Source organism: Carassius gibelio, chromosome A3 (genome assembly GCF_023724105.1).
Source record: "Carassius gibelio isolate Cgi1373 ecotype wild population from Czech Republic chromosome A3, carGib1.2-hapl.c, whole genome shotgun sequence".
Taxonomy (NCBI): domain Eukaryota; kingdom Metazoa; phylum Chordata; class Actinopteri; order Cypriniformes; family Cyprinidae; genus Carassius; species Carassius gibelio.
The window spans coordinates 17,419,224-17,444,579 of NC_068373.1; the positions used below are offsets into that span (position 1 = coordinate 17,419,224).

At 36.4% G+C, this 25,356-nt stretch overlaps 1 protein-coding gene across 2 annotated transcripts; it reads right to left on the bottom strand.

The window, feature by feature from the left end:
• Window positions 1-46: 46 nt before the first annotated feature.
• cpt1a2b (carnitine palmitoyltransferase 1A2b) lies at window positions 47-25,019 on the bottom strand. Of its 2 annotated transcripts, XM_052547131.1 has the most exons (19): window positions 24,831-25,017; window positions 21,997-22,139; window positions 21,496-21,635; window positions 18,137-18,308; window positions 16,385-16,486; window positions 16,083-16,220; window positions 15,031-15,108; window positions 14,822-14,929; window positions 14,506-14,593; window positions 14,226-14,421; window positions 10,838-11,026; window positions 10,664-10,769; window positions 9,748-9,864; window positions 4,362-4,526; window positions 3,976-4,104; window positions 3,267-3,422; window positions 2,816-2,929; window positions 2,643-2,735; window positions 47-1,688 (listed from the first exon to the last, which is right to left on the bottom strand). In XM_052547131.1, exons 2-19 carry the CDS (start codon window positions 22,135-22,137, stop codon window positions 1,578-1,580), a joined length of 2,343 nt encoding a protein of 780 aa, XP_052403091.1. In that variant the 5' UTR covers window positions 22,138-22,139; window positions 24,831-25,017; the 3' UTR covers window positions 47-1,577. The 2 variants fall into 2 exon arrangements, with proteins under 2 accessions (XP_052403091.1, XP_052403084.1); XM_052547124.1 differs by having other exon boundaries at window positions 14,226-14,593; window positions 24,831-25,019.
• Between the last annotated feature and the right edge of the window lie 337 nt (window positions 25,020-25,356).

Consider the following 25,356-nt stretch of genomic DNA (forward strand, 5'->3'; position numbering starts at 1 on the left):
AGTAACCACGAACGTACTTGTAAATATTTCACATGAATATCTCATATTTCATTGCAATTTAAAGATTTTTATTTGATCTTATTTACCCACAAGTAAAAAAAAAAAAAACATATTCTTGTGTTCCTTACAAAAGTAACAAAAGGACAAGGAAAAAGGACTGTGCTTTGACAGTGTATATGTTTTCCTGAGATGATCATTTAAGAGTCCAACTGAAGCAAAACAAATATAAATGAATACAAATTACAGCATAATTGAATATAACAATACAAGAACATTTTGGTACTGTTTCTGCATCTGTAAAATTATTTTAAGTATCAGAAGTGGCACATTAAATCTCATAATTTATTTATATTGCATTAAAAAAAACGAAAGCCAAATCATTTAAAGAACATCTAATGCATTACTAAAACGGTGCTGTATTAACATCAGCTGTCTAAGCAAGCAGACCCGTCAATACTCATTTGTAAACAAGGCTTCAAGAGAGTTCATCAGAGTCTTTATGGAAGTTGGTCCATTTAAAATCTGCAAAGAGATTCATGGAGCTTGTGGTGTCATTCCTGAACCGGTGAATTTGTTCAGTTCATGCCTGTACAAGAAACGTTGACACATTTTTCTGTTTCAAGGATTATCAGGTTAGCTTGGCCCTACACAATTTCAGAGAACCCTGAGTCAGGCAAGCAAAAGACAGTGATAGGAATGGGAATGCAAAAGGTTTTTCCCGGTACTGTAGACCTCTTTGGTAACAGAGAAATTAAATCATTTAAAGTCATTTTAGTGATATCTGACAATTAACAGCTTCCAATCATCCATCATGGAGGAAGGATCCTCCTTGCCTGCAAAAGAATCTCCTTTACAAATTCATTTACAAAATAAAGGGCAAAGCACAACACACATTACAAATGGCACTGCAAGCAAGGGGTATAACACTATCAGAAAAAAAGGTGAAAAATTTTTCATTGAGGGTACAACAGCTTGTTACTGGAGCAGTATTCTTAAAGGAACAACTTGTTTACCTCTAAAAGGTTGATAGCAGTACATTAAGGGTAGATATTCCTACTCTTAATATTTTTATGTGTAGATAAGAAAGATGTCCCATACCCTAATAATAACATTTTTTGCATTGTTCATGGATTTTAATGGGAGCAACAGAAAAACATTTTTTATCCGAAGTACCAGAAATAACATATTATTATTAAAGCTGAAGTTTTTCAAATTTGTTCAACCACAGTCTTGTTTCATAACCATACCCCTTAAAGACATTTACAGATTTCAGTAAACTTAAACACACATGGTAGTTGAGTAGCCTGACATTTTTCAGTTTAAAGAGCTGTCAATAAGACAGACAGATGTTATTCTTCAGCAGCACACCAACTGTAGTGATTTATGACTGGTATTCAGTAGAACAGGTGCAGCGGCAATTGGCAAAACAAGAAACCCTACCAGTTATTTTCAGCATTGATACAGATAGATCCACTATATCACAAACTTAAACCCAACAAACATATGAGAATAAAATAGAAACTGCACAGATAATAATATAAATATGAACCTGTCTTCAAACAAACACACAGCAGGATTTATAACTGTTTGTCAGGGTTGGCTTTTGAGGCTTCCTTGAAGTCTGGGTTCAGCAGAGTCATAAGATCCATCATGGCTTGACTGATCTGAGACCCAAACTTATGAGAGTCCTATAAACAAGATAAAATGAACATTGCATTTTAATTTAATATGCTACATAATCATAGCATTATGAAATAGAATCACTTATCTTTCAAAACAGGACATCATGCCTGTTAAATATAAGAATAATACAGTAACTGAACATACATTTTTTTTTTTACTTATTTAACCTCTTTATTAACATCACAATATGTCAGTGTATTAAAAAATTCTTGATGCAAGCAATTGTAATTGATCTAAAAGTGTAAGCATGATTTTAAGACTGTGTAGTGAGTAGTGGTCGACCGATATAGTTTTTTGACAGCCGATGCTGATATCTTGGCAACAGAAAAAAAAAGGAAAAAAAGCCGATATTAGGCCGATATAATTTATTTATTATTATTAATATTTAAGAAATTTGAAATAATTTGACAATGGATTAAAAAATAAATGTGTAAAATAAACATCCTTTAGATGACAAAGCATTTTTCACAAATAAATAAATATTTAATAAAAATATATTTAAAAAGGATGGAACCACTGTAACCAACAGGGCACTTAGCATTCTGGGAAGTTTGTGTGCATTGGGAATCATATTTTTCAAATAAAGCAAGAGCAACACATTTTTATTTCTATCATTAATAATATAAAAAGCAATTGTTATAATACTTTCTGTATACATTAATTCCTTTGTTTAACCGTTCTATCTGATTATTTGACAGACTTTTATCCGTATTAGACAGAACTGTTAACAATGACAGTAAAAAAAGAGGGAGAATATGAGCACTTTGTCTCAGGCGCTGCCGTTCTCTCGTAATAATCTGGCGTGCCATAAAAACAAAAGTCCCGGCTCGAACACATCGGCCAAGCAGAAAAACGCCTGATACCGATATTTTAAAAAATGCGAAATATCAGCCAATATATTGGCCTTGGCGATATATCGGACGACCACTAGCAGTGAGGAAGGGTTGTTTTGCTCTTACAGTCTCTGTGCAGGAGTGCTTGGAGGAAACATGGAAGTTAATCATTTCCTCGCCCATAATGATGTACGATACACCATAGCCATCATCAGCCACCTTACACAGGAACAAAACATGAACACAGTGAACGCATGAGCGCTTCGTCCTGTTATTGCATGTATTAATTAAAAACTCACCGGACCAAAGCCGCCTCCCAACGAGATGAACTCAGGATGGTTGACCAAATCAAAAAGCTCCATCTGTTGCACGGGGGTCTGAGAAGTGGAGAGACGCCAGGGCTCTGACAACACCTACAAGTCCCATACAGCCACACACACACAAATGAACCAACAACTTCATGCACAAACATCCATTAAGCCATAAATGCCCTTTACGTCGCACCTTAACATTTTAAACAAACAATCAGCTATAAAATGAATGTTTATGCACTAGTTTAGTCAGAGAGTGATTCATTTTATTCTTTGAAGCTATAAAATGACTTCTTAAGACTGTTTTAAGACTCATTTCTCATCAGAGAAATCAAAGATAGGATCGTTGAAGAAAGCATTTTTGGGAGGGTTTATCAAGATGATCACATCCACGGCTGCACAAAATGATCCAGTCTCCCCATTACAGACAAACACTAACCTCTTTAAGGAAAGGAGACTCTACCCCCAGGTATTTTGAGACCACATATAGGCAAAAGAGGTGCCTGTCAATGCCAGATCCAGTCATGGCCAGGCGGTAAAGGTTCTGATGCTTCTCAGCAGCCTTTCGGAATAGCTTGCGGCAATGTTCTCTGTCCTATGAATAAAAATCATGCAAAATGAACATGACAGTGCAAAGTAACAATGGAGGGCTATGGCATTAAATTAAACAAAATGAAGAACTCTATCAATGTATTAAAATGAAGTAATAAAATGTTTAAAAATTTAATTTCATTACACAATAGATAATAAAATAATATTGTTTGCATGCAAACCCAAACAAACAAATACAAAGAGCTTTTCTTTATTATTTAACCAAATGATTTTCGTTATCAATTAACCAACCAAGTTATAAAACAGGTCTTTTTTTGACCATCTGAAAGTGACTACATTATTAAACATTAAATAAACAGCTGAAATGTCCTTTTATTTTGAGTCTGTATTCTTCCACTGGTAATTATTGCAGTGCTTTCAGTAACAGAGACGGAAATAGAAGAATTTCTGGATTTCAGCTAGCCGTAGTCACCTGAGGCATTCTGATAAAAATCAATGTCAAATGTACACTGCTGATAGGGTTTCAACAGTTCCTTCTTTAAAAAGTCCCCGAAAGGTAGGAGGAAGAGTTTAAGAATTCAAAGTATTTTCATAACCTCTCCTGCTTCCAGTGCAAGCACAAATTCACAGCTTTCATTGGAACAGGATCGTACGGTCTCGGTGCGACCCTCGCGAAACAGACGAGTCATGGAGGCTTCATAAGTCAGACAGAAAGTCCCTCTATCCTAAAAGTCAAAGAACAAATAAGATCGTGGTCTAGAATGTGACTTCCTGTGTAAATTACATTATATAATCTGTAGCAGTCATGCAAGCAGAATGAGAGTATGGACACATTATAAGAGACAAATAATAGGAAGTCCCTTCCCAGCGCCAAAAAAATGGCCTATTAAGAATGTTGACCTTTAATATGTAGGACTTTTCTCATGCAAACTTATGATCATCAATGCTGTCGCCTTGTCAAGATGATAAAGATGTGAAGTACCCTGTAGTAGGCCAGCTGCAAGGCCAGCTGCACAAAGGAATCTGGGCTCATTTTCATTTTCTTAATGCGGCCTTTTCCAAACTCTCTGAAGGGAAACACGTGAGAGTCGACATCATCAGCCAGTGCCTGTGCAACAGCAAGAGACTCGGACACCTGCGTCTGAACCTACAAATGACAGCGGAAAGAGAAGATCAGTGTGCCAGTGATTGGTCTTCATTCATTTGTGGTCTTGAAGAACACTGCTGATGTTGTATTAGGGATGACAACACTCACATGAAATCAAAAATACAGTTGGTAACGAGTCATGCACCGGGATCATGGATTAGCATGGAGGAAAATAGCAATCCTAGTTTTTATAGTTACCCATTCGCTTCTGTGGGGAAATGAAGAGAAATATCCTAAAGATTTGACATTTTTAGAAGGAAAAATACTCCTGAAGGTTTTAAGCACTTATAAAAAATCTATTTTGCCAGTCGACTGAGTAAAAGAGCATCATAAAACATGATGAACATCATGATACAAGACACGTGGAATGTCAGCATGTGCATGACAGCAGAAGACTTTAACAGATTTTATTACAGGTACTATTATTAATAAAAATAAAAAAAATGGCGGATTGATGGGATTGAATTTTCCTATAGTAAAGCAATGCAATTTGGTTCCCAACATTCTTTAAAATATATTTTTCTGTGTTCTGCAGAAGAAAGAAAAAAAAAGAAAGAAGAGTTTTGGAACGACATGAGTCAGTAAATTTTCTATTTTTTGTGGTGGAGTATCGCATTAAGAATACTTTGATAATGTGCTATTAGCAAAGACTAAGTACATTTTACAGATATTTTACATAGCATAAAAAACGAACTTTTGGGCACGTCATTAATTTCATGCAAAACACAATTATTGCTTCTATTGTCAGGAATGCACACAAGGAAGTTGGCTTAAAAAAACAACTTGCTTATTTGCAAGTGACAGACCCTGAGAAGAGGCTGCAGGGTAAATCCTTGATTGAATTGATACATTTTCAGACCTTGTACCTCAGTGAAGTGACAAAGTGCCATGCAGAGTTTTGTTAAATATTGCTGCAACAATAATAATAATGTAGCAATTATAGTAATCATAAAAAAATACAAATAATAATGATTCAATTTCTAAATAAAAAAAGAAAATGACCTGCATACACACACACACACACACACACAAGTCAGTGCAACATTACTGAACCTTAAAAACATGAAACTCGTGTAAAGGTTTCCCTTCAATACGGGGACATCAGAGTACACTTAACTTAGATAAGATTGCTTGGCTGTGAACAGTACAAAAAAATGTGTGTAACTCTTACGTGCTGCCCTGTATTCAGTGCTGTAGAAGTAGTTGTATTTAAGTATTTATTGGATGAACCTGTACCTTAGTTGTGTTTTTATATTTCTATCAACTTTAACTCCACTATATTTCCTAATTAAAATGCATACTTTTTCTCTGATACATCCCCCAAAGCATATTCGTTACAACAAAATAAGATGAAAGAGGAGACGACAAGAAAACAGGTTTGATGAATCAGTGGTCTGGCGCTCACAATTCCTAAAAAACACGTTTGCTCGTGTGCAAACAATTTCTCACATGCGCATGTTTCCATTTTCCCATCAAGTCGAGGCTTGGTTATGTAATTTACAAAATATCATATGTACTAATATCATCAGTGTTGTTGTGGTGAGATCTGATGTTATGGAGTTTATAAATCACAAAAACACCCAGAGAGAGTGCACACATACACCATGTGATTTAGGGTGCTTTCACACCTGACCCTTTTTTCACAAAATTTGAACCTATAGTTGAAGTAAAACAATTGAAAGTGGGTGGAAAATCTAATTGTGAAATAAATGCTTTCTCTAGTTTATGTTGGCCACAATTATTGGCACCCAATTATTGCAATGTCTTTTCAGCTCTGAGTTTTCTCCTAGATTGCCTGAAGAGTTTGGAGAACACCAGACAAGAGATCAGAGACCATTCCTTCATCCAGAATCTCTCCAGATCCTTCAGATTCACAGCTCCATGTAGGTGCTTCTCTTCAGTTCACCACACTCATTTTCTATAGGGTTCAGGTCAGAGGACTGGAACAGCCATGGCAGAAGTAGTGTTGCTTTCGTCAACGAAAATTATCAACAAACCTTTATCACATGACGAAAACAAGACGCAACGTAACGTAAATACTGATCATGTGACTATGACTATAATTAAATGTATAATGCAATACTCTTGATGGATAAAAACGAGACTAAATGTGGTTTACAAAAAAAACATTACGCTAAAATGTATCTTCATGTTCGTGGACCAAAACGAGATGAAACTAAATGTTATAACGTTATTTATATATCTCGTTTAGTCATGTTATTATTATTATTTTGCAGTATTTCTGTTTCCTGTTTCTCACTTCAGGGGCTTCATCAGGTCGCACTGCGAAGATGCAGGTGATGTCACATCCTCAAGCCCCACTCGCGGGATTATTTAGAAGACGACAACGAACAAAGTTAAGTCTGACACAGAGAAAGGGACCAATGTGTGTACTTCTAACATGTTTGGTTGGTAAAATAAATGTTGTAAATTCAAATCAGAGCATCTTTCCTGTCTGGAATGGATGTATTCTTGAGTCGACAGCCAAAAATATCAGCACCCTTGGTAAATATGATCAAAGGAGGCTGTGAAAATTAATCTGCAATGTTAATCCTTTTGATATTTTATTTTAAAAATGGATATTATGAATTTAAAATGGGGGGAAATGTCATTATGAAATGAATGTTTTTCTCAAATACACGATGGACACAATTATTGGCACCCTAGAAATTATTTTGAGTAAAATATTTCTGAAGTATATTCCCATTCATATTCACAAAACTAAGTAAATATTTCTGATGTGCAGCAAAAATAATTGTGCTCCACAAATTAGTAAAATGGCTTTAAAAAAAAAAATTTTAAGCAGTGAAAATTCGCAGGGCAATAATTAAGAATGTCCAATCAACATAAAATGTTACGAAACTGACAGGAATAGGACGCGTGTCTGTATCGTCCTAATGCATGGTGAGGAGGAGAGTTGAGTGGCTAAAGACTCTCCAAAAATCACAGCTGGAGAACTTCAACGTCATCAACACATGTTGTTTGGGAAGGTTTCAAGAAAAATTCTCCTAGCACATCCAAAAACGAACTTCAGCATATTCAGTTATCAGACATGACTGGAACTTGCAATGGGACTGGCTTCTATGGTCAGATGAAACTAAAAATTAGCTTTTTAGCAGTCAAGATGGGTTTGGTAAACACAGGGATAAAAAGTACCCCCTGTGTACAATGAAATATACTGCTGTATTTTTAATGTTCTGGGCCTGTATTTCTGCTGGAGGTCCTGGAGATCTTGTTCAGACAAATAGCATCTTTGATTCTATCAAATACCAACAGATACAAAAACTAAAAGTAACTGTCTCTGTTGGAAATCTTATAATGGGACATGTTAGATCCTCCAACCATACAATAATCCAAACCCAAACCTCAAAAACAACAAAAAAATGGGTCACTGGGCACCAAACCAAGCTTCTGCTATAGCCATTCCAGTCCTCTGACCGGAATCCTATAGACAAGGAACGTGGAGAACTGAAGAGGAGAAGCACCAACATGGAGCTGGGAATCTAAAGGGTCTGGAGTGATTCTGAATGAAGGAATTGTCTCTGATCTCTTGTCCTATACCGTCTCAGAGCTGTTAAACTGTTAAATGAAGATTTCAAAAAGTATTGAATGGTGCCATTAATTGTGGCCAATGTGTATTAGAGAAAAACATTTATTTCATAATGATATTTATCCCCATTTTAAATTATTATTATCCAATGAAAGGTTAGATTTTTGTGCTTTTTTTTAAATAAAAAAATCAAAAGGATTAATGCAGATTAATTTTCAGTTTTCTTTGTTTATATTTACCAAGGGTGCCAATATTTTTGGCCATGACAGGAATAAGGTAGGGTTGCATGATTAATCGCACATGATTTTAATGCGTGTCTCATCAGTAAAGCCGGTTCTGTGATTAGCAGTAAATGTCATTCACCTGTTTTCAAATGGAGTGGCACTTAATATACAGAGTCGTAATTCGCTGACAAGCCACGCAATATCGTGTTCATAACCGCATGCAACTCATCTGCGATTATGACAAGGTATTGCGTAGCTTGTCAGCGAACTATGGCTCTGTATATCGAGTGCCACGCCATTTGAAAGCAGGTGATGGATATTTAGTACTTACTTATTGCCCTGATGGTGGAATAAGTAAGTTAATTATTACCCTGATGGTGGAAATGGGGAACTCTTTTCTTAAAGCCACTTCTTATTTTGTGAAGCTCAACAATCTTTTCTGTTCTGCTCCTTGTGATGGATGATTAAGGGAATTGGGCTTTTGTGCTCCTCATATTTATAATCCTGTGGAACAGGAAGTCATGGCTGGACAATTTCATGCTCCTAGTCACCCTGGGGTGCTAAAACAATAAATATGAATGGGAACATACTTCAGAGATATTTTACTAATTAAAGCTGCAGTCGGTAACATTTGACGCTCTAGCGGTTAATAAACAGAACTTCTTGCGGAAGAACATCGTAGCCGGAACTACTTCTCTCTGTTTATGTCTATGAAGAATCACAAAGGTACTGGGTTACTCCGCCGCGGTATCCCCGAAGCAATCTAAAATAGTCTGAATATAAACACTTATTATAGGTGCACCCTAGTGATTCAGGACAAGCTAAAAACACGGTTTGGAAAATGGATTCATGGTGTACTCACTTATTATATAAATTTTTCTACATTTTGAACACAAACAAAGTTACGGACTGCAGCTCTGATTGGTTGTTTCTTAACGGGAGCGACAAACAATGCAGATTTATTTTTACAACCATCTTTGCTCATATTTATCAAGGGTGCCAATAAAAGTGGAGGACACTCTTTTGGACTGACTCACTGCGACACCCGCTGAGTGCCATTAAACAGCTTGAAATATCAAAGACAATTTTTCTACGACTGGTTTTGTCTGAAAGAAGTCATATACACCTAGGATGCCTTGAGGGTGAGTAATTGTTGGTTTACTTTAAATTTGGGTAAACTAACCCTTTAATGTTATCATCCTTCAGACATATGTAGCTGTGGAGTTACATAGAATCTGTAAATTAATTTTGAAAGTTGAGAGAAGGAAGAAGGAAGAAGATGTTTTTTGTGTGTGCATGTGTGTACATGCACGGTTTGCAATCATCCTCAGATGTTATGCAGATTGCATGAAGAACCTGATGTGTGACATGACAACAGGGACATTCTAAGAATTTATGAGGAACACGGAAAGTGTACATCGAGAAAAGAGAAAGCTTTTCATCTTGCCTGCAGCGGTATGTTCCAGCTCAACCGTTGAGGTGGTGGTAAGGAGTGCTCAATCTCTCCCCTGCAGTTTCCATCTGCGGTGTAACCCAAATGAAATGTGTCTGTGGCCAGAGTGAACTAAGAGAGTGAAATACACAATGTGAAAAACATTCAACCCAGACAAGACTCCTTACACTTTTAAAAATCTAGTATTTAGTATGTCTGGAGGCATGAATGGAATGTCTTTTGCAGAACACTGCTGTAGAGCAGCGGTCCCCAACCCCCGGGCCACGGACCGGTCCGTGCGTCATTTGGTACCAGGCCGCACAAGAATTAATAACTTACATTAAAGCTGCAGTTGGTAACTTTTGGCGCTCGCGTCTAGCGGAAGAACATTGTAGCCAGAACTACTTCTCTCTGTTTACATCTATGGCGAGTCATGCAGGTACTGTGCTACTCTGCAGATATAAATATAAATATAAATATAAACACTTATTATAGGTGTACCATAGTGATTAAGGATAAGACAAAAACATGGATTCATCATGTACTCGCTCATTATATATTATTTATGTTATGTTGGCGCGATGCTACAAGGACGTTGCTAATAAAGTTGCATATGAATACACAGTGGATTCATGTTTATTATTATATTTACAATGTACCACAGTTGTTATGCCAGTCGTATCATTTTATTTTGTATTTATGCTTCACACCTTAATGCCCCGTCCGTGAAAATATTGTCTGACATAAAAAGGTTGGGGACCGCTGCTGTAGAAGACGTGAAAGTGGTCTAGGTCCTGAATAGAACACCTACAGACACAGAGACAACTGTATATGCTAAAGTCAGTGATGTCAATATTTTAAAGGACATGGGCAGTGGGTTGGTTACTAATACTGAATCTGGAACCATGACGTTTGAGACTCCCACACTTACCTCCCACAGGTGGGCAACTATAGGAGCATCGGCCCAAGAATGTTCTGCATTCAACCCATTCTTTCCATTCTTATACACCACGACGGAAAATGACTTATCAAACCATCTGAGGGAAGGAGGACAGAAGTTAAGCAATGTCCTGGACATTGTAAACAAGTTATGCTGCTCTCCCACCTGTCATAGCATTTTCCGTGAAGGAGGGATTTTGCATAGCGGTCCAAGTTCACGGAGGGATTTTCCCCCATCATGCCTTCTTCCTGATCATCTAGCGTGACAAAGAAGGCCGCTTTCTCAATGCAGTCCAGTGACCGCTTGTTAACTCCAGAGCTGAAGAACTGCTTTCTCACTTGAGCCCAAGGTGTCCTGACAGGACAGAAATAAAGAAAAACAGTCACATTAAAGAGGTCATATGATGCGATCAAAATTTTCTGCACTCTTTTTATTTTTCTCTCTTACAAGCTCTTGGTGCATATTGAAGATCTGTAAAGTTGCAAAGACTAAAGTCTCAAATCAAAAGATTTGTCCACACCCTCCAAAAACGCCTCATTCTAACCCCCCCCCCCCCCCCCCCCCCCCCCACATGTCTACATCACTGTGTGGGACTATTTGCATAACATCGCCCAAATGTTCATGCAGAGAATGAAGGCGTAACTTTTATTCTCTCTGTTGCTGCCAGCGCCATGTTGTTGAGACACTGTGTTTCATTGTGAAAGCGAAAAAACTTTGTTTTGCCTTACAAAAGAGGACACAACTAGAAATCAGTGATTAAGTTGTATATACAACACTGCTCCAGAACAGTTCAAATCAAATATTCATATGTGTGCAGCGTTTTTTACGGAGGAGGAGGACTGTTTTCTGTGAGAGTAGCCTACAATGCTTCTGTGCTCAAAGGCTATTTCTATAAAGTTGGGCAGGTCCAACTTTGCAAGGATGTTTTGGCACTTCTGACCCACAGCCTGCAAGTAAAATTTTTATATTTAAAGAATTTGCCACTGACGATTCAAATGTGAGTTTTAAGCAGTGTATAGTAGGCTTGTTGTTTGTTGTTTCTTCGATCACAAATGCAGACATCATTTTAGGTTTACGCGGCGCAAAAACCCAATATAAGTTATTATAATAAGCAATTATTAGTAAGTCCCCAATGGATGCACCTAATGACTCATTTGTAATGCGTTTTATTGGTTTTGTCTCGTGGTACTGGTCAGCACACACCTCGCTTTTCAGAACGATTCGTTTTTTAAAAATCTATGTGTTGCAGAAAGGCAGTGCATAAAGGAGCAACAATAATGTACAGTATGTGGAAAATAATGTGGTTTTTGAACCTTAAACCACATACACACATTGCATTACACCAAATAAACAAACTTAAATCTTCTTTATAACAACCTCATAACGCCCCTTTAAAGCATTTTTATTGAGTCATCGAAGATAACATGCACTTATAACTGATAAAGAAAAACTTCCTTGAAGACATCTTAGTGAGATCTTTATAAGCGGGAAGAATCTTGAGAATGTCAGTTAAGGTAATATTTGGTTTTGAATCAGGAAGAACATGCATTTCCCCATGCTTTTATTCTATTGTTGGTTTACTGTAAAGGTCCTAAAATATGAATTAAAAATATTTTAACAAATATGATTTTTTCTGACTCTGTCTGACCATTTGGAAAACATCTGCTTTGTATCAGTCTGAAGTAAACTTGGAATATATTCATATCATATAAAAAAATAAGTTTAGCTCACTATTCTATCAGTTGAGTCACAGGAACAAAAGCTATATATTAAATATACATACATACATACATACATACATACATATATATATATATATATATATATATATATATATATATATATATATATATATATATATATATATATATATATATATATATATATATATATATATATATATATATAGTAAAGTAAACAATTAATTTCAAAACGACAGATTTTAAATAGCTGCTTTTAATCTCTGTGATTATTGATTTATATAATATCTTCATCATGAAATTTTCTTTCTTTTTTGATAAGAAGATTGATAAGAAGATTGATACTTGTCATGGTTCATATCACGTTCAAGTAAGTGTAGCATCATGTATGACCACTGACAAATGTACATAAGCCAATACTGAAAGATGTATTTGACAAGTACTTATTTAGCAGGAGTGTCAGTTTGTAAACAAAAACCATCACAACTGTAGAATGACTCATATTTTATCTAGGTCACAATTAGTAATGTATTAAAATAATCATTACAAGCTTAGACAGCTCCTACTGAGAGTCTTTTAACTGAATAACAGAGATTGTGTCTTTTCCAAAAAAATGTTAAGACAGATACTTTATCTAAGGTATAGATCCTGACAGTCAAAACACAAACAAGCACTGCTTTATGTTTGCATAGTTTATCTCTAGTCTGAGATTCATAGAGGTGATGTGATGTTAAACTCTCAGACGAACAGCACTATATATAGCAGTTACAGACGAACTCAGAATCAATCAAATTTGTCATCTGATAAATTTGCAACGTGCATATAACTTTAAAAACAAAAAGCAAAAGTATAAAGTTGACTTTTTGAGCATGGGATGGGGGTGCTGATCTTTTCATCTTTGTCTTTCTGCCAAAGTTGCTATATAGATATAGTATCTGTATAGCTGAATTTAGAGGGTCTGTGAAGCAGGGTTTTGTGTTCCTTGCACAAAGCACAGACCCTCTTTTCAGTACATTCCAGCACTTTCTCTGGATGATGGATTGAGCTTTCATGAGCAAGATGGATATTGTATTATATTCAAAAGATACTCTATCCATTTTATCTTTTAAAATGTAATTGGGGGGGATGATGGAGAAAGGTCCATTCGAGAATGGAGACAGACCAAATGCAAGTGTGCTTATGTAATGTATAAACAGAAGTTGGTATGGTAATTGGTGTCCGAAAAAATTGGTGTTTGTCCCGGAGAATTTTCATTATTATTCATTATTCTCCAGTTATTACAGTTTTACTATGCAAAGTTATATGGAACTGTAATACAGTCAGGAGAGCTGCCTGATTAGATTGTTACAGATACAAATAAACATGGACATTTTAATCTGAAATGTCATAATTATAAAATTCTGACAATTTACATATGTAATCATTGCATAAGGCTATGAATTAATAAGTGTTTATTGATAAAAACTATTTAATGTATTTTAATTTACAGTAGCATGAACCACAAGCAGTCGAGTAATGAGTATTTTTTAAATAAAAAAATTGACTAGCAGAAATCATTAGTCGTGCCACCCGTAATGAGCATAGTGAAATATTTTTAAAATGTGAAAACACAAGACTGTTGATAACATTATTAATATACATTATATCATGTGCCATAATTGAAACCATGTGCTAAAAATCCACAGAGTCTCAAAAGCTCTCTAGGTTTTGTTGTCTAATAAGCAATCGGGAATACATGGATGTCAGAATATGTGCAAATACATATATTCTGTGGGTAATTGTGCTTGACATAAAATCCAATAACACCCTCTTCCGGAAAGCAAACACAGACATAGATTTTCTAAGAATCTGACCTGTTTCCTGCTGTCAGTGCCCCTAGTTTTTCCTCTCCTGGAGAAGGAAGTGAAGTGTCATCCAAGATCCTTTGAATCTGATACTGGATCTCTCTGGGTGACAGCAGACGTCCTGCTCGGTAAACCCATAACCTGAAATACCGGCCCCTGTGGTACACTGCGACAAACTCACTGTCCTGCCAATGTTGCAGCACATCTGAGAGATCACAAGACCATATCAATGACATAAGATCACTTTTTATGTGTATTTGTTTCTCTATGAGTGTGTGTGTGTGTGTACCTGTCTCCTCTCCAGGCGTGCGTGTGGTGTTGAACATGCGTTCACACTGAGCTGCACACAGCGGTATGACTGTACCAGGAATACGACTCTAGGTGAACCAGAGTACAGGAGCTCAAAGACTTGCAGCAAAACGGTTCATAATATTCTCAGTTGAACAATACAGGAGTACGACATTGTTGCTGTGTTTACAACTGGTTTATACTTCACATTTTGTATACATATAGGTAGTTAACCAATAACAAAAGTATTCAATTAGCCATGGATGCCACAATCTTGACAAAAAAACACAACCTAAAAACAAAGTTTTGTCACATACAGGATTGAGCTCCTCTCGGTTGACTTTGCGGCGGTATAGAAACAGCGCTGTGATAGTATTTCCTGCTCGAGCTGCCTGATTAGCCGTGGGTGTCACATACAGAAAATCCTGTGCATAACCAAACACAGGGTGAGATTTTCGTCTTTTTTTTGCTTTCATAGCATTAGATTACTGAAAGTGAAAATGAGTGATGGTGTAGGCTCACATACCATGCCATAATAGTTACTATTGACCATAATGGGACTCCGGCTCCGGAGATAAACATACTCTTCCCACCAGTCACTAACCTGGATGATACAATAAAATATTTGACATTATGACTCAAATGTCCATAAAAAACAAAATAACTCTATTACAAATGAAAGATCTCCAAATGTTCATATTTTTGCTGTGTTGATCTGACACACACACACCATTCACATGATCATACAGTCAGCTATGAGAGTACTAGAACACTGCTTTAAAAAAAATGCTTGAAGAGGCTATTAAAGGGCTGTTATTCAACAGAATGCTGGGATATCTATTGCAACGCATTTAAAATGTCAAGTCGATTTAAAATGAGCTCTTCAGATCACACAAGCAAATTATTGGCAATTTAATGAAGTCGTTTTTAAAGAATGGCTTAACCAAAAACGAATATTTCCTGAAAATGTACTCACCCTCGGGACATTCAAGCTGCAGATGAGTTTGTTTCTCAATCGAAAAAAAAATGGGATGGGATGAAAATTAGCATTACATCATCTGCTCAACAATAGACCTTCTCCAGTGAATGGGTGCCATCAGAATGAGAGTTAAACACCTGATAAAAACATCACAAATATCCACAAGTAATCCACACAACTCTGGTCAATCAATTAACCTCTAGTGAAGTTACAAACAGAGTGTATTTGCCAAGTTAATTAATGGACTGGAGGTGTGTGGATTGCTTAAATGTTTCATTCTGATGGCACCCATCCACTGGAGAGGATCCATTAATAAGCAAATTATGTAATGTTACATTTCTCCAAATCTGTTCTGATGAGAAAACAAACTCATTTACATCTTGGATGGACTGGAGGTAAAGAACACATTTTAAATTCTGACTGAACTTTTCCTTTAAACATCTAAGATTCAATAGCATTTTTATCAATTATCATTTGTTACATTTACTTTATTTTAATAAACTAAAGTATTGTATGTAAACACAGTTCATAATAAATATGACTGATGATAGTTATGACACAGACCAGAAAATAATTGTTCAGAATTGTTCAGTACTTACATAGTTTGTTGCCCACAGTGCTTTAAGTTTGAGGTATTTTTGTAGGCGGTTACCCAGACTTTTCTCAAACCCAGTAGCCAGTCTTGTCATTCGCTGAAAACCAGCCTCATCTAGCAGTGGCTTCACTGACTCAAGATACTGAAATAGAGAGAACGGTTGAGATAGCTTTCACTGGAATCCAAACCTCTAAGAATCCAGCCAATTGTTATTATCACTTTTGTTTTTTCATCACTCACTTCCCAGCAAACACAGACTCGTGCACATTATGTGCATACAATTGAATTTACAATGCACTGACTCACTCTTTCCAGTGTGTCTTTAATGGAAGGTACAGGCAGGTGTGGCAAAGACGTCTGATAGCTGTAGAGTAATGGCTTTCTACTGGACAGCAACCTAACTAGGGTCTGACATGGAAAACAAGAGAGAGAAACAGTCAAATCAAAAAGATACAGGGTAAATATTCCACATCTAATTATCATGTATGTTTGCTTTTATGCCTTGAACACTTCAACATTCGGACTTCAGTGATGTATTGAAAAGTGCTGTCGGAAATTGTTCTTATTTGCATCATCCAGGTTATGTAATCTAGCCGGCTATTACAGATGAGGATTTGTTATAATTGCAAGTATGACTTGTCATAGACTAGTAGTGAATAAATTAAAAAGAGAAAGAAAAAAATTTAACACTAAAGGGTTTTTCACACTTTAAATGATTAACCCATTGATGAATCTGTGATAGTTAAAAATAGTGCGGAACATAAGAGTTTGATTTGTCAGTCTACTAGCATGAAGGTTAATATTATTAAACTGGAAACAAAAATCTGCCTTACATACATAACGTTGATGAGAGATTTAGAGGCATTAAGAGCTAGAGCAAATCAGATTCTCCTTAAAATATATATATATTTTTTTTATATATAAAAAAGAAAAAATTAGCAGCCTTTCCTAGATTACTTTAATGATATATATTCTAATTTAAATAATTAAATTGATCCCTTAAAACAAATGATTATTTAAACTAAGAAGAGGATTAGACTAATACCTGCGGTATATATTAGTCTATTAGTCTAATACCCCCCTAATTTTTGAACCTGCAATGCAAAATGCTTCTTGTTTGGGGGAGTTGTGGCCCAGTGGTTAGAGAGTGTGACTCCAAACCCTAGGGTTGTGGGTTTGAGTCTCGGACCAGCTATACCATGACTGAAGGCACCGAACCCTAACTGCTCCCCGCAGCATAAATGGCTGCCCACTGCTCCGGGTGTGTGTTCACAGTGTGTGTGTGTTCACGGTGTGTGTGTGCACTTTGGATGGGTTAAATGCAGAGCACCAATTCAGAGTATGGGTCACCATACTTGGCTGAATGTCGCGTCACTTTCTCTTTGAAACTTAAAAATGTGCTGGCCATAAGATAAATTAAACCAGGAGTAAGGTCCTGAAGAAAAGACAATGAAACTACTTTGAACAACACTTTGTGTAATTGTTTGGTGGCCAATTTGTGAGAGAATGTGTGTTTGTGTATGTGTTGTAAGGTTTGCATATACAGTTCAAGAAAATTTTGAATAAATAAAATAAACAACAAAAAAAAAAGGTTAACCCTGGGTCATTTTAAACACTGGGTAAACTGAATCCAGGGTTATCTTGTTTCATATTTCACACTGCACATAATTCTCTTGTGGTAAACAACAGGTCCTGGGTATTTGTCAGCTGATGTTTTATGTACATTCCTGGGTAGAATGGAATGCCCTTATTTGCATTAACAGTGTGTTTGTGAACTTACAACTGTCATGGAATTGTATTATATACTATTTTGATCAATTTTAAAATGTCATTCATTTAAACATTTTCATCAGTCATTACTCCAGTGTCACATGATCCTTCAGAAATCAGTCTAATATGCTGATTTGGTGCTTAAAAGAAAGATTTCAGTGTTGAGTGTCTACAACTTGTAAAAAAAAATTTTTAAATGTTGGCAGGGAAAGTCCAAATGTGAACTAGCAAGAAGACAAATCCCTATATTGCTATTGTTTAAAGAGCTTTGTTTTTTAGGGTACTAACCGCCCAGACTTTGGTCTTGGTAGAAATACGTCCGTGCAGCTCAAACATCCATCGGTGGTATGACAGGAGAAGCTTTAGGCAGAACCTCAGAGCCAGAATGAGAGACATCCAGAGCAGAGTACTGAACAGCAGCACTGACAGGACCTTCTGACCCTGAGCACTCAATGACAGACTGACAAGAGAGAAACACAGAGGAGAAAATCTGCAATCTGCATCTTCTATTCCAGGTTAATACTGAGCTGTTTAAATGCACTCAAATGATTTCATAGTGGGTACAATCTTGCAGGTTAATCGTTCTATCAAAACATTCTACACAACTCCTTGTTCAAGCTCTTGTTCTGTCCAGGCTGGACTATTGCAACGCTCTCTTGGCAGGTCTTCCAGACAGTTTTATCAAACCTATGCAACTAATCCAGAATGCAACAGCAAGATTAGTCTTTGACAAGCCTAAAAGAGCATGTCACACCTGTTAGTTTGCACTGGCTCACAATAGCCGTTGGCATAAAATTCAAGGCATTGATGTTTTCCTACAAAACAACCATTGGCTCTGCACCCCTTTACCCAAATGTACTTTTTCAGACTTATGTGCCCATCCAGAAGCTTGCTTTATGCAAGTGAATGGCGCATTATAGTATGGAACCAAAAGAGTCTCAATAAAGATAAATGCACACACTACATTCACATATGCACACACAGGATTCATACATGCACACACATGATTCATAAATACACACACAGGATACACAAATGTGCACAAAATTTACAAATGCACACACAAAATTTAAAAAGCACAGAAGATTCACAAATGCATACAAAATTCAGAAATGCACACAGAATTCAGAAATACACACATAATTCAGAAATGCAAACAACATTTACAAATGCACTCAAGATTCACAAATGCACAGAACAAGATTCAGAAATGTATTTCTGATGCACACACACATATATCTTGATTTACAAACTGCTTGCGGTCTGTGAACTTCACTGCATTTGTGTGTGAATTTTGAGACTCCTCTGACTTGGCTTGACACACAAATGCATGGAATGATCAGCAACCAATCAGATGTCTCCCTTCTTTTAGCCAATCACAAGAACGCACTCCACGTGGTTGTTTACTTATAAGCCAATCACATGAACACTTTCACACAGCCTATTTATGAAATTGTATGGAAATACAGATGTTTAGATTACAATTCAGGTTTATTTTTTATTATTTTTTACAAAATATAAATTTAAAAATGTCTCAATACATATAGCCCAGACTGTGACTGCAGAAAAAAAGTTAACCATGGATTCATAAATTTGCAATAGGCAATTATTTCATTTTATCAAGTAAAAAAAAATGACACCTTTTTGAATATTTTAAGTATATCTAAATATTATTTTGGATGCAATATAGAAGTCACTTTAATTATAATATTCGGTCCCTACATGAAGAGAGAGTCAGTGGTCCGCTGAGAGAGGAAAGTGACTCTCCGGCTGCGCAAAGTGAGTCGCCGCTGCGTGAGGAAAGGGAATCGTTCGCTCAACTTCACTGGGTGAGGAAAGTGAATCGCTCGCTGAGGAAAGTGAGTCGCTCGCTGCGTGACTCGTGAGGAAAGGGAGTCGTTCGCTGCGTGAGGAAAGTGAGTCGTTCGCTGCGAGAGGAAAGTGACTCTCCTGCTGCAGAAAGTGAGTCTCCTGCTGCGCAAAGTGGGTGTCCGGCTGCGCAAAGTGGGTCGCCGGCTGCGTAAGGTAAGTGAGTCGTTCGCTAAGGAAAGTGAGTCGTTCGCTGCGTGAGGAAAGTGAATCGTTCGCTGAGGAAAGTGAGTCGTTCGCTGATTGAGGAAAGTGAGTTGTTCGCTGAGGAAAGTGAGTCGTTCGCTGATTGGCTTACAAGTAAACAATCCCCCACGTGGGGTGCATTCTTGTGATTGGCTCAAACAAGGGAGATATCTGATTGGTTGCAGATCATTCCCTGTTTAAAAAAAGGCATTTGTGTGTGGAGCCAAGTCAGAGGAGTCTCAAAATTCACACACAAATGCAGTGAAGTTCACAGACCGCAAGCAGTTTGTAAATCAAGATATATGTGTGTGTGCATCAGAAATACATTTCTGAATCTTGTCCTGTGCATTTGTGAATCTTGAGTGCATTTGTAAATGTTGTTTGCATTTCTGAATTGTGTGTGCATTTCTGAATTTTGTGTGCATTTCTGAATTTTGTAAGCATTTGTGAATCTTCTGTGCTTTTTACATTTTGTGTGTGCATTTGTGAATTGTGTGCGCATTTGTGTATCCTGTGTGTGTATTTATGAATCATGTGTGTGCATGTATGAATCCTATGTGTGCATATGTGAATGTAGTGTGTGCATTTATCTTTATTGATACTCTTTTGGCTCCATATTATAGAGCCCATCCAAAAAAGACACACTTTCACAAAAGTCACTTTCACAGACTTTTACCTTAACTGTTCCCTGCCCATCTCAATCATCTTGTTCTTTAGCCACATCACTTCCATCTACACCTGACCCTCTAATACTAACTATTTCTACTCTATTTATTATTTAATCTACTTGTCATGATTTTAATTTATTATATTGAATAAAAACAAAACCTTGCTACGTATGCTGTGTTAGACTAACCAGGACTTGTCACAGCACTTATATAATGTAGATCTACTTTTGTTTGTTTGATTGGTTCTATCGTCCTCTTTTGTAAGTCGCTTTGGATAAAAGCGTCTGCTGAATGACTAAATGTAAACATTACGAACACATGAAACATCAACTACAACAACAAAGGACTGCTACACAAATTAAAGACACAGGTGAGATGTGAGTAATCGTATACACAATTAAACCATAAATAAGATCTCTCTATTGTTACTCCTAAAGAACAATGAATTTAAACGGAGAAAAAAATGGAGACAATGAATCTTTTGGAGTTTCATAAAAGACCTCTAATGTGTCACAAGATTTTCCAAGACACCACACTATAAATAAATAAATCAATGAAATCAATGAATAAATTATGTCTCTGCTATCCTATTTATTTTACAGTTCTATTCTATTGCTTTGGGTTTTATACTCTTGCTGTAACAATGCTCTTATGTGTCATTTCTCCTAAAAACAAAATGGGAGAATCTAATAATTAAAAAAAATGTATATTATGAACTCCAACAATTGGGAATAAAATACTTTTGTATCACCTTAGTTTACAAAAGGAATTTTTAGGAAATGATTATTTAAAAGTCCATTCAATATTTAATTCATTATAAGAAAAAAAGTGCTTAATTTCTCCAGTTTAAATTTTCCCATGAAACTATTAACCGTTTAGAAGAAGTCTAGATGAAGTCTGTTGAAGGGTAAAAGGAAGTGTTACCTAGGAGGGAGGTGTTCCCGAATCTTAGCAATGAGGCCCATGGATGGATCAGACTGCATGTACATAGTGGCCAGGATTGCTATAACAACAAAAAGCCAAGAGGAGGGGCTCGCCGGGTATACACCTTTAATGACTCCGTTCTGTTCATGAGAGAGTGAAAAGTATTAATGCAACTTATGTACAAAAACACATGCATCCCACATTGGGGCTATATCACAGAAAAGCTATTGAACAAATCATTTTACAATCACTGGAACAGAAGTTACCAAGGATTTTCTAGATTTTAACACTTACAAATAATGCAAAGAATGCATTACTTAAGTAACAAACATCCTGTATTTATGTTTCATAATGCTTTCATGCACACTCCTAACATTCCTATGAGATTTTTTCCTATTTATATAAAAAAAAGACACAAGATGACAAAAATACAGGACAAAAACTAATGAGTTTCTATGAATTACATGACTTATTTTTTCCACACATATTCGAGTCACTGACCTTAATCCTACTGATGCGTTTCTTCCAGGATCTCAGTCCAGAGAGGTAGATTTGATTGAGGGCCTGATAGGACAGATGTAGGTCAATCCCCTCAGGAGTGATGGTGAACTGAAACGCTACTGCCTGATGAGCCTCTGCCATCACTATAGATTAAACACAGGCTTCACATTAAAACAACACCATGAATCAGAGAAATATAGAAAGCAATGTATATCACTCGCTCGTGGGATCTGGTTTTGATATAGTATAAAGTTGCTTAACAAAACACTAAAGCAAATGCACACCATCTGAGGTGCAGGTCAGAAATAACAAATCTGCATAAAGGAGATGTGACTGAATAGTCCTTGAAAGTGAGTGTGTAGTCAGATCTACTTTATTCAATATAGTATACAATATAAATGTTTCATCAAATTTTGTTCTGTTTTATTGCAACTGTTCCAACCTTGTATTAAAACTAATGTTGGAAATCCGAGAGGGACTGAATTAAATCTGGACACTCAATGTGAGGAAGATCACAGAAGGAAACTGATGTCAATATACCAGTCACATCTAGTAAACAAATGTAAAAGTGCTAGATGAGGCAATGCGGGGCAAATGTCATGATCTGAGTCTACAACTGATACATCAATGCCCCCTAGTGCTGTATTTATAGAAACAACCCTTAAAATTTGTCATACAGCTATTTACAGCATAAATACCATCATGCTGGAAACCTTTTGGTCATGAGTTTCTATATATATTATTCCAAGAAATCAATGCCATAATTTTAAAAGAACAAAAACGAAAGAGAATCTGATCAGTCAGGACCGAGCGACTCAGTCTAACACAAAATGATGTGTTCACACCAATCAGTGAGAGCAGTTCAGCTGTAACTAAAAGTTTATTGCATTGGACTCTATGACTCATCCTTTACAACTGATGAAGTAAAGCCTTTTAATCCAAAAAGGAGCATTTTTTAGAGTTTATTGAGAATGTGCCTTATGAGTATAAGCATGTATTCTGATATTTAATAAAAACAGAAGAGAAAGCACATAGTCACACAAAGATATGCCCACTCTTTCCCAACTCTGAACTTACCTGGAAGGGTTTCATTGTTATACAGTAACTCAAATTTGTCAACCACAAAAAGTCTGAAATATTATTTAACTGTTTGTATTTAATTGGCAGCTGTGTAAGAGACTTAGCAAAAGGCAAGAACATTTATTTCAGTCTGAAAACGTTTGCAATGTCATTTCTGAACGCATTTAAAACAATAATTCATGATTAATAATGCTCTTTGGAGAATCTTTGTAAGATTCCAAAAAGTGTTCTAAAGGAGATTAATTCTTAAAAAAAAAAAAAAAAAAAAAAAAAAAAAAAGATGGGCCAAAAGCCTGCATAGTTGAAAAAAAAAAGAAAAGAAAAAAAAACTGAGCTGAGAGACGGGAGAGGGGGAAACCAAGTGAGGACAAAGACATTTTCCACCATTATAGCATAGACTGGCACTGGAGGAAAAAGACTTTGTTAATCGTTAAACGTGGATTTCATAGGAAATGTGGCAAAAGATAAGAAAAGGTTTGAATGCTGTTAAACTGGTCAAACGTGTTAGTAACGAAGCAGGAATTGCAGCGCGCAGTCATTTACTCTTGAGCAAGCCTCTGCAGATTGTCCAGCTCTAAACCAAACAAGAGACCACTCGGGAATGCCGTGAAGTAATCTTTAGGTGTGCCTTCATTTTTTACTTATGAGGAGAACTTAAAAGGTCCAGAACAATTATTTGTTTCCGCTCAAACGTCGAAGAGTTTGGATTTATATATTGCACGTACAGCAAAAAGTATGAATATGAAAAAACTGTCCTAATTTGTATCCTATTCCCAAAACACTGCATCTTCCCAGTTAGGGCGGGCTTGACCTCGTTGCTATGGATGATGTTAGGATACTTAATAACTATGCACACACATTGATTGGCTGATAGTCTCTGTCGGAGTTTTATTCAGGTTTAAAAACATTTTAATAAATTGCCGCATTCAAATAAAGCTTTTAAAATGCAGGCTTACTGTCAGCCTTTTACATGTACTATGTTTTTCAAAAACAATTTGTGGATATGCACATAAACAGCATTTTAATTAACAGAGTAGAATAATCATGCCTGATAGTAGTAGGCTACATGCGAACGAACAATAAATAAATAAATAAAGTGGATGCAACTGGTTAATGAAAGCAATGATATAATAAAGGAAAGTTTGGAGTTGGGGTAACCTGCAAAACCAAAGGTGATACCTTTTTAAAAGGTTATTATGATCAAATGTTTCTGAAATGTTTCCGTTCAGAGGCACATTTGCAACAGCCATTTTAGGATAGTTTGTGGCTTGGTTTTAGTGACTCAGAAGTCCTCTTCACTAACGTACTCCTAAGGTTTCACAGATTTAGGAGCTGGTTTAGTGTTAAAACGCTTAGTGAAATATTGTGTAGCAAAAAAATTAATTTAGGATTGACAAGCCGATTATTTTTAAGATTTTCTCCTAAATCTGAGAGTTATGAGCAACTGTGAGCCTTAAGATGTCTAGTGAACACGGGCTCAGGCTTTTATACATAGACGTTTTATGAAACGAAGAGGCTACAGTTTAAATCAACGTTTGAACTGACTGTATTAAACAAAACAACAGCCAGTAAAGTTTCTCAGATCTCCACCCCCTTCAACAATCCAGAATATTCCTGAACGCTAGTCACTAGTGACACGACACAACACGCAAAAAATGCCGGTTAAGTTACAAATTAAAAAAAAAAGCTCTTCAAACCAAGACACATTTGAATTTCGGTTTTATGCCAAACATGACATGTCTGAAAAATCATACCTGCAAGTTTGAATGGTAGTTCGGGAACAAGTAAAACTGAAATCGGTATTTGACAGATGTAAACTTTACGTTCTCCACCCCTTCACTTCCAGCGAGCAACACATACCTGAGGTAGTCTGTGTGTACTACCTAACACACACACACACACACACACACACACACACACACACACACACACACACACACACACACACACACACACACACACACACACACACACACACACACACACAAACCTCTCATTTACATACGTAATGACATCACGCTGAACACACGCAGGAGTTGCCATATATTCGAGCACAAAGAATTTATGACTTTTTTAAATTTCCCTCTGCTAGCGAAGACTTTTAACTCTTTCATCAAAGCTTTGTCGCTATATGCACTTTAAAAAAAATAAAGAAATAAATCACACGTTTGTTTTAATGAGAGAAAAAAACAACTATGTAGCTACTTTAATTGGATGTTTGCTACATAACAGATGATACCTCCACTAAGTCTACTCGTTTATTTTGTCAATGCAATCAGA

Excerpts from the sequence above, each read along its gene's own strand:
- cpt1a2b (XM_052547124.1), bottom strand. The coding sequence starts at position 22,137 with ATGGCAGAGGCTCATCAGGCAGTAGCGTTTCAGTTCACCATCACTCCT. Across the intron at positions 11,027-14,225 it reads GCACTGACAGCAGGAAACAG|GACACCTTGGGCTCAAGTGA; the intron begins GTCAGATTCTTA and ends CTGTCCTGTCAG. Across the intron at positions 4,105-4,361 it reads TGCAGCTGGCCTACTACAGG|GATAGAGGGACTTTCTGTCT; the intron begins GTACTTCACATC and ends TTTGACTTTTAG.